The sequence below is a fragment of the Dromaius novaehollandiae genome, chromosome 12 (genome assembly GCF_036370855.1).
Source record: "Dromaius novaehollandiae isolate bDroNov1 chromosome 12, bDroNov1.hap1, whole genome shotgun sequence".
NCBI classification, from domain to species: domain Eukaryota; kingdom Metazoa; phylum Chordata; class Aves; order Casuariiformes; family Dromaiidae; genus Dromaius; species Dromaius novaehollandiae.
Genome location: NC_088109.1, coordinates 15,956,426 through 15,975,057, shown reverse-complemented (window position 1 = coordinate 15,975,057; position 18,632 = coordinate 15,956,426). Strand labels below are relative to the sequence as shown.

Below are 18,632 nucleotides of genomic sequence, written 5' to 3'. Positions count from 1 at the left end.
CCACCGCGTGCTCACGTGACGCGGGTGCTGCCGTGTGGCCCCGCCCCCGGCGGCGCGCGGTGACGCAGCACGCCGGGCGGTTGCCGGGGTGACGCGCGGCCCCGGGCGGCGCGATGGCGGCGGCGGCGGCGGCGGCGCGGGCGGAGGGGCCCCCGCTGCCCGGGCCGCCGGGGGGCCGCCCGCGGCCCGTGTGCTCGCGGCCCTACTTCCTGGTGCTCATGGTCTTCGCGCACCTCTACGTGCTCAACGTCCTGGGGCTGCTGCTCTTCGTGCACCTCAGCGCCGGCGAGCCCGGCAGCCCGCCGCCCGCCGCCGCCCCGCCGCCGCCGCCGCCGCCCGCCCGCGCCCTCCCGCGCCTCGAGGGCATCAAGGCAAGGCCGCGCCGCGGGGCCGCCCCGGGGCCGCCCGCCGCCGCCGCCGCCGCTCACGGCCGCTCTCCCCGCAGGTGGGCCACACGCAGCGCGTGGAGCTGGTGCCCGGGCGGGCGCACGCCGTGCGCACCCTCAGCCTCAAGCCGCTCCTCTTCGGTGAGTACCGGCACCGCCGGCACCGGCACCGGGCGGTTGGCTGCGCCCGCCGGCGCCCCGTTTCGTGCCGTCGCGTTCCCGGGCGGCAGGTTTAACCTCTCCGGGTTTTGCAGGCTGCCCCTTAAGCGCCGCGGCTAGAGGACGGGCGACGAGGACGCTGGAGAAACTGTTGAATAGTAGGAAAGGAGGAGAGAGCCCCAAAGTTTTGGTAATAAACGGTGCTGAAGCGACTTAGTGTTGGTGCCTCAGTGGTGAGCGGAGAGCGAGGCAGCCGGCAGGCGTCGTGTCTCCCACCGCTTTGCATGCCGCTCTGGATTTCTCTCTTGCTCTGGCCGCTCTGCGGTATCCAGCTACACAGCATCCTTCCTTCAGATATTTTAAAGCCTTCTTTGCCTTCCTGTCATTTTACCATAACTGATAAAGTCTCTTTAATTGAACATTTGGCTCAGTATAGTCCAGAAATCCATTAAGAATATGCAAATTAGTCTTTTGGCACTTAATGATTACAAAGTTCCTAATACTGCCAAGTCATGGGAAACTTGTTGCCCCTGAAGAGGTAACGCTGAGAGTCTTTTAGATGCTTTCACAAAAACATAAGGAAAAGTTTTCCAGATTCTGAATAGATTATACAGATTGAAAGCTCGACCATAAATCAGATAGGTTTCTTATTAAACACCTTTAATGTAATAAGTATTTGTAAGAAATACACAAGATTTATCACCTTTACATATGCGCTACTCATGGCTTGCGAATTCCTAAGTGGTTTTCTGTCTGACGTTCGGTAAACAGGCACACAAATCTGGAACTGATATCCTTCAATGCTCACAAAACCGAGACATAATTAGCAGCATCACAATCTGGGGGGATCAGTCTGGTTTTCCTATCGCTCCTGCTTCCAGCTTCTCTGCCCTGATACTGCTTATGGAAAAGAGTTAATCCTGCCCTGCAAGGAAGGTGCTGGAGCTGATAAAAGGCAGGCAGCAGTAATCCCGCAGCTTTTAACTTGTCACCCTGGCACCTCTGTCAGATTCGGGGGGGAAACTTTGCTCCCTGCGGGTGAGATCAGGGAAGACACCCTCGGGGCAGTGACGGACATTCGTCATTTTAGTCTCTGTGCAAGTCTGCCCTCCTTGGTCCCCTGATAGGGGGTCCTTATTTAGAAGTGTCTGCTTGCAAGACAGCTCTTATCTCCCAGATGAACCTGCCGGGAGCCGGCACTGACTTAAAAAGACTTCCAGAGACTTCTTTATCTATGCAAATGGTGTCCATCTAAATCAACTGTTTTAAAAACTCATTTGTTGCATCTCTGTTGTTTAAATTAGCTGAAACAAATATTTAACTTGGTTGCGATAGACAAAACCAAAAGTCATCAGCAAAGAAGGGCTCTTAAGTTCTGGGGAGTTTATTTAACAATAAGCGTTGTGGCCTGTGAGAGGCAGTTCAAGGAAATAAGTGGATGGTCTGTGACCTTTGCATTCGGCAGAGCAGGCTGTAGTGGGACCACAGAGCGGATGCCTCACTAATGACTTAATGTGAGCTTTGTGTTTTGGAGGATGGCAGTGGACACCATAGGGGAATTTGCGGTTTGTTTTTTAAAAATGTGGATAAACCATCTGCGTTGAACCCAAGCATGTTTCATGGAGCTATGACAAAGTCCCTGCCCTATTTTTTCTCCCCTCTGGCTATGAGACGTCATTTCTAAAGCTCGTAAGTCAGACCATCTGTGCCCTTTTTAGTTAGGAAACACTAGTAATCAAATAATCCTATTAATGGAAAACAAATATCAGACAAAGCCTTTTCAACCTTCAGAGCTTTATGTGTTCTGTTGTGTTTTCAAAATGCAGTCTGTTCAGAAGATATTGCCATTACAGAGACCACCTGGCAGCAGATTCTGTAGACTGGGCTGCAGTTTGCAAGACAAGGCAGCAGGGAGGAATAAAAATAGGAAATCTCGCTGTGTTTTTCTTCTGAGCCTCGGGGAATAGAAGTAATCACTGCACAAATGTCAGGGCACAGCTGAATTTCAGTATGAGTGTCTAAGCGCTCATCTCAGCCGGCACTAAATCCGAAGAGAAAATCTTGCGCGTTGTTGGTGTGCTTTATGAGCACAGGGAGGCAATGTGTCTTCATCAAACCCGATGGCTCTCTCCACACTGCAAATGCAGACTTCATGCACAAGGAAGAACGCATTTATCCCCAAAGCTGTTTTTTTCCTGTGATTTCCTTGTTTCAGTCCCAAGTTTAATCCAGTGTAGAAAACTTTACATAGACGGTGCTTTGTCAGACACTAGAAATCGGACATGTTTTCTCATTTTGGGATTTGCTGTTCTCTGTTTTGCAGTCTGTAGCTTGGAGCTATAGCTGTATTCGTCCCTGAAGGTAACTACAGTCCGTACTAGCTTGGATTAGAGGGTGATCTGCAGAGAACTTCAGGAGACTGGGTTTTGTTACCCTTTCTATCTTTCCTGCATGCAGAGAGAAGGCCGAACAGATGCGTAGTGTTTCTTTTTTCTCCCCACCTCAGAAATACAAAGAACGGCATCTCGGGTTTTGCAGAAGTACCTCCTGCCGGGCTCTGTGTTTGGGGCTCACCTCCGAATCCCCAGCAAAGCTGCCGTTGCCACCAAAACAGCTTTAAACAGCTAGAGTCCAGTCCTGCTGTGCTCTTTCTCAAGGCTCTTGCGATATCTTTGATAGTTCCCTAGTTACCGGAATCTTTTGATCCAAACTGCATTTCTAATGTAAAAAAAGTGTTTTCCCCTGTTCTGTAAAAATCTTCAGCTATCTTTACCCTTTCCTGTGCCAGAATGGCCATTTCCTTTCACCTGTGCAGGTGGCCTCTAACGCTCAGAGCAGCAAGCCGGAGGAACAGCCCGAATGACTGCTCAAGAGCCCAATTTAGCATTTTTTTTTTAAGGGGCTAGGCACTGCCTTCCCTCCCCCCTTGATGTACTACAGGCTGCTCAAAAATAAAGTGTTTATTCCACTAAATAAAGAGCATCTTTTAGCAGTCAGGGTAACTTTTGTATAGTCTCTCTGGCCATAAAGCAAGCAGGCGCTTCAACAGCCTCAGTATTTCAGAGTCAAGTACTGCAGCTGAAATGATTACCAACTTTGATTATGAGAACTAGTAGGAACTGTTATGAAGCTGTTATTCTAGTTTGTGCTCACCTGCAGAGTTCGGTTCACATTTACTGTGATGTTTGCTCCTACACAGAGCTGTCCGTCGGAAATCCGGGGTGTGCAGAAGCTTGGGAGAGGGCTCTGGCACGTCTGTATCCTTAAGCTCTGTCTCATTAAAACAATTTCAGTGATCTCTCAGGGAGATGATCTGTAGCGAGGCCCTTTATGCTGACTATGAATTGCTTTGAATCACCTAAAAATATTGACTGTACGTCTCCAAACCCGCAACTGCCAGAGAAAGGAGTTTTCTAGCTGTAGGGAAGGGAGCAGTTTCTCATTGCGGAAGGGGGATTTCAGACCTTCCTGCCAGGCTGTTCCGGGCAGCGGTGATGTTTCCATCTCCGCACCGCCTGGTGCAGGTTCCTGTTCTTGTGCCAGGCATAGGCCTTGTTCACCACGACTTTGTCGCTCTGCGCTTCTCCGCTCACGACGAAGACCCCCGCGTGGGTGCCTCTCATGATGTTGTGAGCGCAGGTGGCATCTATGTCCAGCCACTGCTGGAGCCTGCTGGGGATTTCGGTTCGGAGGAGCGGGCCGTGCTTCAGGACCTCCACCCGGGAGGGGTCCAGGTCGAAGTCGGAGATGGTTGTGGTTGTGTTCTTCCTGAAGATCCTGATTTTCACCGCTTGGGGGGAGAAAAAAAAAAAAGAAGTTGGTTCTGTTTACATTTCTTAGCTCTTACCCACTTCAGTCACCAAAACACACAGCCTAACAGGAGGCTTTCTTGCTGTTTCTGTAAAGTGGTGACACATCCATCCAAGCACATGTAATTGCAATAAACTTGTAAAAGCTCTCATTTGAGGTTAGTGTTTCCAGCACTGAAAACCATTCTTTTCGCCACACTTCTCATGAGGGAACATGACATCAACATCACTGTGTGGGCAGAAACTCCGCAGGAAGCAGCCGCACAAGCAAGTGGATGCGTCTCAGTCCTGGTCTCCTACGAATTAATTTCCTTTTCTCTGAGCTGGGATTTCAGGAGATGACATGAGTGCCTGCTGCCCAGGACTTTAGCTCTCTGCTGTCATGAAGGTTGTGTGCCTGAATTTGGAACAGTATCTTGAAAACTTCATGTCAGCTAATTTAGCAGGCTTGGTGCTGCCACCTGCTCTGGCTGGGCAAGGGAGAGTTGTGCTGCCAGGACCAGTGCTGAAGTTTGAAACAGCTCACACGCAGTTTGTCAGAGGTTTTTATGGACATGGATTAAATGTTGGTCTCTACAGGAAACCAGGGTAGTCCTTATATTTAGCAGCCACAGACTGAAAACAAATGAGAACCCACAGAAATAAAGCAGGACTTCGCCCTTGGCACACCATGTGGCTGAGTCCTCCTGCTGCTTAGCAGGTAAGTTGGGGACTGAAAAAGATCTCTGGGATCTGCTGTAAAAGATGAAATTCCCCCAAGTCAAGTTTTTATGGCAAAGCTATTTTCAGTGCATGCCACTGTTTGGTTGCTGGAGTGGAAACAACAACTGGGGAGACGTGGGTGTACTCACCAAAATCGCTGGCACACAGGTTTTCCAGGATCTCCCTGGCAGTGCTGGCCTCCTCGAGCTCGCAATCCTTGCAGCTGGCTCGGGGCACTGCTGCAACAGAAATCTGGTTATAACAATCTTGTCAAACTTCACTGCAAAAGGCATAGCACCATTTTGAGGTCTGAGAGTGGTGGCTTGCAGTGTTTGAGTGGTACTTCTCCCAAGCTGCTCGGTCGCTGGAGGGACTGCTCAGGCTGCCGGGATGGGAAATCTTGAGCTCTGCTTACTGCTGCTGCGGCTGCCTCCCCGTGACCCGGATCACTGCAGGCACTGCTTGTCATGCCTTGCTTAGGTTTGTGTTTGGCACCGCACACTGCAGTAGCGGTGAAAAAGCCTAACGAAGATGGGTTTAGATGAAATGGTAAAGCAGTCGGCATGGCCGGGTTCCATCCAGCGGGGTTGAAGTGAGGCAGCTGTTCTCCCACTGACTTCTGTTAAATCTCCCACCAGTGTCCCCCATCAGTATCTGTGTTTCTAATGTGTGATCTCCCTTTCTCTTTCTCCTGCTCTCCTTCTCCTCTTTTTTTTTTTTTTTTTTTTTTTTTTTTTTAATCAGCACAATGGTTTTCGGAGTCTGGTGCCTCAAGATACTTCAGTGACTAGAGTATCCTCCGAAGGGGAATAGCACCCCGGTATCTGTCCAGGGCAGTCTGGTGTTCCCAGGTTAGCTAGCACTTATGTAAATACTGATCTGGATGCTCTGCACCTGCTTTTCCTGGAGCAAACAACTGAGTACCAGGATTAGCATTTAGGAGTGTTGGAGAAATTGCTATCAAATAACTGCATTTAGCAGTATGACCTGTTAGGCAACAGTGGTGTCACCTAGGCAATGGAAATAGTTGTATAATATGAAAATGCAGCAACACTGATACCTCAGCTAATACAATGAGGAAGCAAAAGCATTCAGGGTGTTTTCTTTCAAACTTGAATCAAATTCATTTTGGTGTGCAGAATAATAGAGGGTATTTTTAAGTGGAACTTGCGCCCTTTTGTGTTGTTTCCTAAAGTATAAAGAGAAGGTTTGAAAAACATTTCTTTTTGTATGCTTTTTAAGCCTTGGGTATAGCAGAAACATGAGGGCTGCACTTCCTTAGCTCTGGTGGTTGGACATTTCGCTGCCTGGGGACTGCGTATTATTAACTCTCACACTGCAGCTGAATGCTGGTCCCGGGTAACTAATGAACACAGTAGTTGGGGGGGGGGGGGGGCAAGCTTTAGTCAATGTTACACTGATTTTCTAGTCCCAGGGGAGGTTCCCAGAGAGAATAAAACTGGAATTTCTATTTTTTTTTTAATATAGCTTAAACCCCAAAATATTAGGAACACAAACAAGGCATAGGCCCATCTTTTCACCTTTCAATGTTACATGTGGGAAAATGGATGAGAAAAACACCTTACTTCTCCTGCTTGAGGATGTTTCCTCGGTGGAGACTGCTGAGATGCACAGCTCGTGATCTGCAGGAAACTTGTTGCAGTTCAGGATTTCAGGCCACGGGTAGCCGTAACAAGCCATGACGGGTGCGCAGCTTCTCTTGACAGCTTCGCACAAGCTGCGACAGGGGTAGATGAGCCTGGGGAGGGAATCAGGATTGCAGCAAATGTTGAGTTTTCCTTAGAGCAGGCTGAGGGTTGAGCTCTGTCACCTTGCTGTCCGCCTCGCGGGGTTGCGTTGTGCACCACAGCACTAGCAGTGCTATGGGATGCTTGATGTATTTTGAACACTCAAGTCCAGGATCCAAACAATTTCTAAGGATGGGAGTGAGATGGGAGCAGGCTTTTTGATATAGGCTGCTTGCTGCCAGAAGCCCTTCCTCCCCCCAGGGATTTTCTGTATTTGTGCAACCAACAGCTGCTTGTTTTTGCAGCTGCCTAATTAGATACCCGATTTTCTTAACAGCTCTGTAGTTTGATGCCTATGGCACAAAAGTCAGGATTTTTCTATGCTGCAGTCACTTGCAGACTGAGAAAGCCTGCGTGTGACTGGGGAGAGGTAGCAGTGAGGGATGCAGAAGAGGTGTATGGGGTTGTGCTGGCGGGAGGCTGGAGGCGAAGCTGTGGGATTGCAGCATGCAGCTCCTGGTGAGCTGATGTGTTGTGTGAGAGGGGTGTGCAGGGGCAAATGGGAACTATGTCTGAGGTGGGAAACCAGGGAAATCCCACGGAGGAATGCAATGCTACTGCTCCTGCAAAATGAAACAACTCTGCGGGCAGGTACAAGTGTTCCTGCTTTGTATGCAAGGCAGGAGAGAGGCCAGCAGAGTTTGTGTGCAACGGAAGCACAAGAGTATGAGACGAAGACCAGCATGGTCAGTGTGTGGCAAAGCTATTTCCAAGATAATTGGTAACATGAATATGTTTATACATGATGTATTTTGATTTGATAAATCAAAAAGGCTGTTTTGGTAATGTGACAGGATTTCTGTTTCCCCTTCAGAAATGTCCATGTTTCGCTTTCAGGGGGAAGTTCCCTGCCGAGTAATCCCATTTCCCCTCACTGAGCAGGGCAGGACTGCTGCTAAATGACTGCAATGATCAGATTTCACACATTTTCTCTCAAGAGGCAAATGCAATTGCGCTGTTGGGAAGTGTTCCTTGCTACAGCTGAAATAACTTGCAAAAATATCTTACCTGTCCAAGCAGATTGGTGCAAAGAGGGAGCAGAGGAAAATCCTAGCGTCTGGATGACACTCTCTGGCCAGCAAGGGCAGCCAGCTGGAGGATTGCTGGATCACTTCTGGCATGGTCTCGTGCTCCAGCAGGTTGGGAATCCTCATCTCGGAGTAACCGATGTCGTAGCACAAGGCCATGCTGTTGGGGATGGCCGTGCAGCCGGAGGACCTCCTCAGGTAGCTCGCCCGGGCGCCGGGAGAGCCCCCGAGCAGCAGGCGCACCAGCAGAGCCAGCAGCCATGGGCTGCCCGACCTCGAGGGGTGCCTGCGGTGGGCCGTGACCATGCTCGGAGCGAGCCGCTAGCAGACGAACGGGCAGCGCACCCCGGACTGAGCCGCTCCTGCCTGTGGGGAGCCTTTTATAGCCTACGAGCCACCTCTCTCTCAGTCCATCCTCATTAAGTGCAGCCCTTTCAGAGCTCTCATGGGGAAGACAATGCTCCAATTTTCGTTTGCCAGCGGCCCCGATTGTTTAGATTTTAGCAGGGGTTTGGCTTAGATCAGCAGGTGTGGAAATGAGGGCAGTTGGGAGGGATGAATGACTTGGCCCATGTGTCTTGTGGCTCTTTCAGCTGAGATTGCATCTCAGTTTGACACCAGTGCTCCAACCCAGCCCCTTTCTCTTGCTCCAGGATTAGGCATTATTTCATAAACCCCAATGTTTTCCCCTCTTTTGTTTTTTGTAAAAGCAATCAAGTGTTGCTCAAAGTCAATTAGGAGGCATTTGTTTAGCTGGATCTATTGTTGAGCAGGCAGAGAGACAGGATGGTCTCACAGCCAGAAGTTAACTGTTTCAGAGAGCTTTGGATAGAGAGGAACTAATTTGCAGCTGTGGAGAAATGTTGTTTGCACAGAAGATTGCCAGCATTTAATTGGAAAACCTCTCACCTTGCAACCTGTGCACAAGAAAGCCCTTTCTGGTTAGCAAGACTGCTTGTTTCATTGGGATCCTGTTACTACAGCCAAAGAGAGAGATTGTGCCTCCTCTTGCATGTAATTAAGATTCCAAAAGCTTTCAGTATTTTAGCCCAGTCTGAGGAACTGGAAATACTGGGAGTGTTGCTTGTGTACAGTTAATTTTTAACTAGTGCTGTGCCATTAACTACAAACCGGCCAGTGGAGTTTCAGCTCTGAAGCATCCTCTGTTAAAAGGACTCTGCCGCCTGGGACGGAAATTGTTTCCTCAGAGGGTGTTATGGATACAACTGGCTGCATTGTGTTCCTGGGGCTATCCAGCAGCATCGCATTTTCCACAGGGCTAGTTCCTGTCTGTGCTTAGCAAGAAGCCAGCTGTTTATTGACAGTTTTAGCATTTAGAGTTGATTTAAGGTCACGGAAGTAATTAACTTTTTTTTTTTTCCTGTGTGGAATGCTGCTGTGGTTGGGATGTAACGTGTCCTTGGTGCATACCTGCAGAAACGCTAGGGAGCTGTGATTTGGAGAGCGGGATTTTAGGCCTAAGAACACTTATATCTGCCCTGCGTTGATGGTCGTTCTTTCCCTCTTCTTCAAAAGTCTCAACAGACGATAATGCGATATTGCCGTAGCAATAACAGAAATCAGCCAGAAGGATGTGTCCAACCTGCTGGACCACAATGTAGCTGGACTGTGGTATGGGACCTCGCCAGCATTTTGCAAGTGCGATTGCGTGTGCAGTGCACCATGCCGCTAGAAATCTCTTTGCCTCATAGTCATTGGTGGATTTGTCTAAATTTAAATTTGCTTGGGATCATGGCATTGCTTGATTGCTGCCGGTGTTGTGCTGCAGAGGAGAGGTGGTGTTGTTGGTGTGCTAGCTGGGGATGGAGCACGGCATCCAGAATGTGCAGTATGTTCCCCTTTCCTATACCTTTTAAGACTATTTTTAATGGGGGAATCAAGGGGATGAGCAGGAATAAGTTTGGAAGTTGTCTCCTTGCAGCTTGAGTTTCATAGCAGAGCACCGTTTGTGCCAGGTTTCCTTGCAAGGTGTGTAGGTCTGTGCTATATGCTGTCTTCTCCACATGAGAGCAAGGAAGCCTGAAACCCTGGCCACTGTAACTATTTCCTACTGTGAAGATTTTTAGCTCCCCTTCCTGTAGAGCAGCAGTGCCCAGACCATGACCCACCTATAACCCTTTGAAGTGACAATACGCAGTGATTTGCACGTGTTTGTTCACTCCCTTGGCTATTGTGCAGATCTGCAAGAAAGTTTAAGGGTTTATCGTGGCCTGTGGATCCAAGAGTTTAAGAACTGCTACTGTGAAAATACCTGCCTCCAGCAGCTAAGTTGTGCGGTGTCTGCTCTTTTAGAGCTCTTCTGGTAGAAGGATGGATGCGCTTGAATGTCTCATCTCCCTGACTTGTTGGGAAGTTTGTAAATATTTCCTCTGACTTCTTTTTGTCTTTAATTTCGAGTGGCCTGCCACTGGTAGGAGTTTCACTGTAACCGTTGCCTTAGTCTCTGTTGCTGCTCACGCTTTTGCTGCAGAAATTCCAGACTTCCTGACAGAGGAGGAATGCAAGCTGATTGTCCATCTGGCACAGCTGAAGGGGCTGCAGAAGAGCCAGATCCTACCAACGGATGACTACGAGGAAGCCATGGAAATGATAGAAATCAGCCAGATGGACATTTTCAATCTGCTGGACCACAATCAGGACGGGCAGCTGCAACTCAAAGAGGTAGAGTGCAGGGTGGCAGACCTGGGGAGGTTTCCCCTGGCTGCGCCCCTCCTCGTATGGACTCCTGATTACTCGTGTGTTTGAGCAGGCCAGACCCCAGTGTGTACTGATGAGTATTTCCTTAATTTTATGGTTCGAGTCTTGTACTCAACTTCAGCATGGAAGGGAAATTTGTGGGCAAACGTGCAGCAGTTGTGATCCTGCTGGGAGGTAGCAATAGTCCTTGCCAGGAAATGTGTGTTTCAAATATGCTAGGTAAAATGTTCCATATGCTGTGAATTTCTTCTTGCTAGGTGTCTGAGTGAAGTGAATTTGTAGTGTCGTAGGCATGGTTTCGTGAAGCCTGTGGCAGAACTGACTGCACCTTCCCACAATTGACAGGATGCCAGAAAGTCGCCCATATTAATGAGCCTGGGATGAGCACCTTGTACAGCACCCTTGTTCTGTACAGCAAGATAGATTGGGGTGAGACCTGGCAGTTCAAGGATTTGCTTCCCAGGCTCCCATTTCAGGTGGGGCTGGACACACATACTGTCGAGTGGGCAACAAGCATTGTGGCAGTATGGGGGACTGGCACCAGGGACAAGTTGGTGCAAGGCTCCTATCTCTGGAGGCCAGAGCCTACAAAGAGCTCTCCAACATACTACATTTCTGCGTCCCTTTGGAGAGGGCGCGTTTCGTTCCAAGGCCTTATCTCAGATAAGTAAAAGCATTCACTTTTGTAATCAGTAGTTTGACTTTCACTTCAAGAGAAAGAACTGTGCCCTCTTTGTCTAAGGACTGGTTAACTGAGTCCCAGCAGTCAATTGCCATGGCCTAAACTGGAAATAACAGCAGAGATCTTTGTGGGTGTGGTTGCCAAATGATTCCCACTCAAATCTTTCTGCAGAGATGTGCTGAAGTCTGGCTGGCTGCTGTTCCTCGGAGGAGACTCTGCCAGGCCTCAAGCAGGGAATCATTAGTGCTAGCAACTAGTGCCCAGTGTTGATCCAATTCTGAATTTCAGGTGCTGACCCACACCCGCCTTGGGAATGGCAGGTGGATGACCCCCGAAAACATCCGGGAGATGTACACTGCAGTCAAGGCTGATCCTGATGGGAATGGTAAGAGGAGCTCCATGGGGATCATTTTGTCCTCAGCACACTGGGCACCTCACACAGTGCTGCAGGGAAGAGCGGGAGGCATGTCCAGGCCCAGGCCTGTTTTTCTAGGTGTGTTCTTCAAAGCAAAATAATGCTGCTTTATAGACCTTTACAGAAAAATAAAACCAGCATAAACCTCCCACCCCTTCCTCACTGGTCTTAGAGGTAGACTAGTCCCTCTGCCTGTTGAGGAGGGTGGATCTTGCAGAAACAGGACCAGAACACACAGCTGTGCATTCCCTGTCCCCTGCACAAATCCATGTCAGGTCTGCTTTAATTTGTGCCCTGCCGTAACAGGATATTCAAGGTGCACTTCTGCTCTGTTGGCCTGTGAAGCCATGCCGTCTCTCATGGTGTAGCTCTTGTTACCTGGGCTGCAGGTTTAAAGGCACTTCCTCCGCTCACCCCCTGTTTTCAGGGAGACTTCTGCAGCAGGCTGGGAGAGCAGCTTTGAACTTCACTGGCTGGGCAGGGAGGGCAGAACAGGTGGATGTGGAGTCTTGCTGGTCAGCTCTTGGTGCTGCCCTCCCTCTCCGCTGCTGCAGAAAGTCTGTGTCCCAAGCAGCCACTTCCGCTCCTCCTTCCGCTGGTCTCCCAAGGGCTCCTGCTGCCCCGGACATGCACTCTAACCTCTGCTGCTCTAATTAGAGTGTCCTCAATTAAGCGACTCTCCATTTCCTAATCAAATTAAGTGAACGCACAGGCTGTGTGCACACTCTTCCAGCAGCCTGGCGTCAAGAGCTGCCCGAGAGGAGCTGCCTTGGAGTCAAAGCAGTACCCATGTGAATGCCTAAATATCCGGAGGGCACCCCATGCCTCGCTCCTCCGGGTTGATGGCATTCTTGGCAGGGATAGGAGCGGATGACTGAGTCGTCAGTGGCTTTTTCCACCATTCTGGACATCAACAAATGAAAAGTCCTGTTAAAGTGCTCTTGGCAGGACCTTGCTTCCAGAGTGCTGCTTCCCCCCATTGTTACTTTGGTTCATGACACCGAGTGGCCAGGTCACAACCTGGATGTGGCACTGCATCACCAAAGACCATGGGGAGTAAGGGGAAGTGGGGACAGAGAGATGCGAGCAGGGAGCTAGATACAATAACGGTGAATAGTTTGGTCATGACTGCCGGTACCTGGGGAAGTGCCCTAGGCTGACCTCAGTGGCTGGTCCTTCCTCCCTCCTGCCTGAGGGTGCTCTGTGCCCAGGAAGCAGCGCTGGCGTTGCAGCAGCAGCGTATCTACTGCCCGAGTGAGCTCCGCGCGCAGTCCGGGGAGTTGCTGCCTGGGCACTGGGTCCTGCAGGCACTTTGTTCTTCTGGTTTGAAGTTAAACATGTTGCAAGATGTCTGGACATGTGCTTGCTGCTGGGCTGCCCAGTGCAGCGCTCTGCATGCTCTGGTCTTGGAGACCTGGTCCCCAGTGACAGATTTCCCTTCTTCTCCAGAACAGGGAAAGAACAAACAGTAAGGATTTTTCTGAAGTTGGCAAAGGCAAAGATCCATCCCTTGCCAAGCACAGATGAGCGCAAACAAGAAATACCCATTTTAGCGGAAGCCACTTTTTACCTCTCACTTTTTTGTTACTCCTGTTTGTGCCAGATCATGCTCTGTTGCATCTCTCGCGCGTTTTTTTAATTATACAAATGCAGAAATTCCTGCTTGTTGATTTGGGTTTGCTTTTTTTAGAATAACCCTAAAAGGTCTTGTAGAAAATGTGGACTGAGGTGTCCCACTCTGTTTTGAAACATGTCTATTTAAATATTTAAGTAACAAGCCCCTCTGAGGAGTCAGCATACACAGATTTTTAGCTGCAATATTGCATGTGTTGGAACTGTAGTAATTTCTCTTTTCTGATGGATTGTTTTGTGTTTTAGGAGCTTTTTAAAGTTAAAAATTGTATTTTCTCTCCCCCAATTCTGAGTCTCCACTGCAACTGAAGGCTCATTTCTGCAGGTTGCTGTATGCCCTCCACTCGGCTACAGGCATTGCTGGGATCGGTAATCTTGTGCATGTGGGGTGCAGCCCTTGGTGAGCTACAGTGGTGGACACTTGATGGTGTTTGTTTGAGGAAGGCAATTTCTGCAATGCCCTCAGCTGACGGCTTTGAGTTCAGGACACGAAGAACCATTACCTACGGGTAGCTGCACAAGAGTCAGCCTGCTTTTTGTTCTCTTCCCGTAGGTGTGCTGAGTTTGGAGGAATTCAAACAGTTGAACATCCGTGATTTCCACAAATACATGGGAAGCCAGAAAGTGAAGATGAGTGACTTGGTGCGGAACAGCCAGCACACCTGGCTGTACCAGGGCGAGGGGGCACACCAGGTCATGAGAGCCATACGGCAAAGGTAAGGGCTCCAGCCAAGCAGCCGAGCAGCAGGCGGGCTTGTGTAGGCACAAAGGCCACCTGTGCTGGGAGATGGTAGTGGGAGACTTGTTAATATTCGCACTTCCTAATTGTGTGAAGGCCTTCGGAGTATAGAGAGCACTGAACACAGGCATGAAATGGGGAGAGGAGGCTCTCATTAGAACAAGAGTTTGTATTGTCCTGTGCAAAAGGGGAAAAAAAATCAAACCTTTCAACATCTCCATTCACTTTTGGGAACAGCCTTATAAAACCAAGAAGACTTGGCATTATTTGACACAATTCATTCCAATTAGTAAACGAGCTTACTGAGAGAAACTGTTCATTTCCAATGCTGTCTGGGTGCCAGTAGTTACTGTCATTTGCTTTAGTTACTCATGCATTTCACTGAAGTCTGTCTTAGCTGTTCAGAACTGACTTTTTAACAAGCATGATTTTATCTGAAGTAAGCTAAGTTAGCGTAATCCTCTGAGCACACATCTAACAGGGTGCCTCACGGCAGATGGGAGAACCTCTCATCTTTCCCTTCATCTTGGATTTGCTTATTGGGAAGAGCTGAAATCCAGCACCCAGGCCAAATCGTTTAGCTGTGGTGAGTTTCAGATAATTGGCTGGGGACTCTCTTGTCTTGCGGTGCTGGTCCTCGCCCAGGACATGGGTGGGTAAAATCTGTCCCGAGGCTTGAAAATGGCTGGTGGCCGCTCCTTTTCTTCAGTACACTCCAGAGGGAGAATGGGGTTGCATATTGCCTTGATTAGAGCAGAGACAGTGGGTGCCACCAGCTCTGTGCCAGCTGGCACCCAAGCATCAGCATGTTGCTTTTACACTCTTTGGTTTGTCACTGCTAGAACGCCTCTGCGGAAGTGGAAACTTGGTGCAGAAGGAGGCTCTTAAATCCTCCATGGGACCATGCGGTGCCTGGATGGGCTCTGCCATCCTGATTCGGTGCTGCACCCCCCTGTTCCTGTCCCGAGGGCTTCACCCGTCTGGATTCTCAGAGCTCTAAGTGTTCTTTGGCAGGTCTCGAGAGGTACCTGCTTGCCTTGGGGATGATCTCAGATGTAGCAGCGGAAAAATCCCAGAGCAGGAGGGCTCCGGTCTCCTTGATCACTTCCCATGCCCCTCTGCCCTGGGGGGAGGCTGTTGAAAAGGCAACAGGGAAAGGTGAGTTAGGTGACAAGCATATTCCTAGAGCTAGTCACTCCTTCACTCTCAGCAGGAGCCCTTTGCTTTGCTAACTGTCCCCGAGGTCTGTAGGTGGTGTGCAGGAGTCCAGAGAAGCAATGAGATGGCACATGAAGGCTCCAGGGACACACACAGAAGGGATCTTTCTGAGCAAGCAGTCCTCGAGAGCAGTCCTGCTGGAGATGCACCCTTCGTTTTTGTTTTTTATTAACCTTGACGAGGAGTTTCTGAGCTGATGCTGATGGTCCAACAGATCTGTAAGGACCTAGTTATCTCCTGGCATGCTTGCTGCAGCCCATCCGTCTGTCCGGTCTCTTGGGGAAGGGGGTTATCTTTCTCTGGATTTGTTTGGTGCTCGGGAGTAGAGGCTGACCAGGGTGACTGTGCTTTCTCCTCACCTGTTCTGCTTTCCTCTTCCCCAGGGTAATGCGCCTGACTCGCTTGCCCCCAGAGATTGTGGAGCACAGCGAGCCCCTCCAGGTTGTGCGGTACGACCAAGGAGGGCACTACCATGCCCACATGGACAGTGGCCCTGTGTTCCCTGAGACTGCCTGCAGCCACACCAAGCTGGTCGCCAATGAAAGTGCTCCCTTTGAGACCTCATGCCGGTAAGTCCTGCCGTGAAACCTTGGGGTAAGGCACAGCGATTGTGCTGTACATCTGGTCGGGGTGTTGCAGGGGTCAGTTTGGAAGAAAGCTTTTTAAAGACTGATCTGGAACGCGCTAACAGAAAAGTGTGGAGAGCTGGTTCACCTCACCTCATGTGGGACTCAGCGCTGAGGCTGCAGGCTTGGAAACCAGTTCCAGAGGTTGCTGGCTTGAATGGGCTTGAAGGGGGAAGTGGGTGAATCCTGTGGGTCTGTAGGCCAGTGAGAAGAGCAGTGTGCACTGGTTCTGCCGAGCTGCTGAGCTGTCCCCACCAGACGCCAGACTTGCAGTGTTGGCATTGTGAGTGGAGATTTTCTTTGTTGTCCTTGTCTTGGCCTTGGAGAAAAGCTGATGTAAACCTTATGTCTTGTGATGTCTTGGAGGAACCACTGTGTGTGTGATGGAGGGGCAGGGTATGGACGGCCACCACACATCTGTAGTTCCAGTGGTGTCCCCTGACAGCCACTCCACACTCTCTCTTACAGCTATGTGACAGTGCTGTTCTACCTGAACAATGTGACTGGGGGAGGCGAAACAGTCTTTCCAATAGCCGATAACAGGACATATGAAGAAATGGTAAATGACTCTCCTACTCGTTACCCCCGGGGATTTCACTGTTTCCTGACTTTGAGTCCCTCTCTGAATGTCTGTGTTCACTGTGGCTGCAGAAGGGGGCTGGAGGGTGAGGTTGGCAGACACTAGTCTTTACAGCTAGACCATGGGAAGGCTGTGCTCCACCTCCTGTCTTTGGCTCAGAGGCCAAGGGAAGATGTGCAGGGCTTTGACAACTGCAGCTTTCCCTGCTTAGAGATGTGTGAAGCAGCCTGTGGCCCTTGCTGCCATAATGCAGCTCCTGCTTGTTTGTATCTGGGCAGGTTTCCTCAGGCTAAGATAAGTCTTCGCAACTATATTGTGCGCCTGCCAAACCATGTGTTAAGGGAGTTGCTCAGAACCAGGCATGGGCTTCCAGGAGGCTGAAATTGGCTGCTCCAGATGGATTGCGAAAGCCCCATCCTGCCCAGTGCCGGCCTAGAGCTGTGCCTGTGGAGCATTCAGGCAGACGGCAGGATGACGGCTGTCAGTGGAGGCAGCCCAGTCCACGCACTTCATTCCAGACCCATTTACCATCCCTTTTCTGTGTTTTTTGTCAGTCCCTGATCCAGAACGATATTGACCTGCGAGATACTCGGAAAAATTGTGATAAGGGCAATTTGCGAGTGAAACCTCAGCAAGGCACTGCAGTCTTCTGGTACAACTACCTGTCGGACGGAGAAGGTAGCATTCCCTTTCAGGACTCGGCTCTTGGGAGGGATAGGGCTGCACGAGGTGACAGCCATCTTCTGTGGGTTTTGCTGTGGCTGGGTGCTCAGAGGAGAGCCAAAAGGTGTGGTAGCTGCCTTCTAGGGGGAACGTTCAAGTCTATTTGTCACCAGCTGGGTAGGAGCTTCCTGGCTCTGAAAGGCCTTTGTTTACAGGCAGTAGGTCAGTGGCTCCTGATGGCTTTGGGGGACGGGACTAGTTAGCAAACAAAGACCGTGGCTGTTGCCAGCCATCACCGGCTGCCTTCCTTCCCGCTGTGTGAGCTGAAACTCCTGCTGGAACTTGGTCCGCAATTCAAAACGTTTCCGTTTTGCTGATGTGTTGCCCAAAGGAGTGGGGAGGGGAGGTGGACAAAGGGATGGCCATAAGCTCCGTAACCCTGCTCTGCTGTGCTTGGGGCTTGCTCCTGCTGTTCAGCTTAGCTGCAGCCTGATGCTATGGTTGGAGTGGCTGTTTTTCTCACAAAGTTCAGTGCAATTTTTTTCTCGTCTCTGACATTCAGTCAGGCTGGGGGATAAAGCTGGATCTTCCAGGCTGTTGGCGAATATGACTCCAGAGTGCTTCAGTGATGGATTTTGAGCACTACTGGGAAGAAGGCATGTAGTATCCCACTGCTCGTGGGAGCAGCCTGTGTTTCTATCTCTAGAAAATCCACAGAGGAGATCACAAGGCCAGTGTTTGGGCTGTTGGATAGTAATGTCAGGACCATCATTGTGCTGTAAGAAGAGCCCTGTTGCAGTATTTTTATGAGCAAATTGTTCCTAGATAGAAGGCTGCTGATGTGAGTCTGACACAGAGAAAACCCATAGGACCTCTATAAATAGAGGAGCTGGTGAAATGTGATGTCTAATATGTCCTTGAGGTTCCAACTCCCCAAGAGGTCTCCTAGTGGCAGCACTCATGCCTTCCATCCCAGCCTCTGCAGCTGGGATTTGGTAGCCTTAAAGAGGAGGGACGCTACTCCTTGCCGCCCTGTGACACTGCTTTGCGCTCACAGGCTGGGTGGGGGAGCTGGATGACTTCGCCCTGCACGGAGGCTGCCTTGTCACCCAAGGGACCAAGTGGATCGCCAACAACTGGATCAACGTGGACCCCAACCGGCGGCGGCAGCTGCGGTTCGAGCAGGAGATGGCGCGCTACGCGGGGGCCGAGGCCGGGGCCCCGGGCGAGTGGACGGTGGATAAAGCCTACAGCGGCGTGCACGTGGAGCTGTAGGGCCGGGGGCGGCGGGCCCAGCCCAGCCCAGCCCCGTGCCCGGGAGGCCCGGCGGGGCGGGGTCGCTCCGGCAGCGGCGTCCGGCAGCGGCTCCCGGCGCGGGCGCGCACGTGGCTTTTTCCCGCGCTGGGCGGGGGGGCGGGGCCGCGGGGGCGCGCCAATAAAGCGTGGAGAGCCGGCCGCGCCTCTGCG

General features: G+C 50.6%; 2 protein-coding genes across 2 annotated transcripts; one reads left to right on the top strand and one right to left on the bottom strand.

Moving 5' to 3' along the window:
* The first annotated feature begins 38 nt into the window (after positions 1–38).
* Positions 39–18,618, top strand: P4HTM (prolyl 4-hydroxylase, transmembrane). Its single transcript, XM_064519069.1, has 9 exons — positions 39–371; positions 446–527; positions 10,384–10,574; positions 11,581–11,677; positions 13,893–14,055; positions 15,680–15,865; positions 16,391–16,481; positions 17,057–17,180; positions 18,223–18,618. Exons 1-9 carry the CDS (start codon positions 114–116, stop codon positions 18,438–18,440), a joined length of 1,410 nt encoding a protein of 469 aa, XP_064375139.1. The 5' UTR covers positions 39–113; the 3' UTR covers positions 18,441–18,618.
* LOC112984667 (secreted frizzled-related protein 5-like) lies at positions 1,830–8,359 on the bottom strand. The gene is made up of 4 exons (XM_064519070.1): positions 7,873–8,359; positions 6,643–6,815; positions 5,206–5,295; positions 1,830–4,335 (listed from the first exon to the last, which is right to left on the bottom strand). The coding sequence occupies exons 1-4, from the start codon at positions 8,196–8,198 to the stop codon at positions 4,004–4,006; spliced, it is 921 nt and encodes a 306-aa protein (XP_064375140.1). The 5' UTR covers positions 8,199–8,359; the 3' UTR covers positions 1,830–4,003.
* Positions 18,619–18,632: the final 14 nt, after the last annotated feature.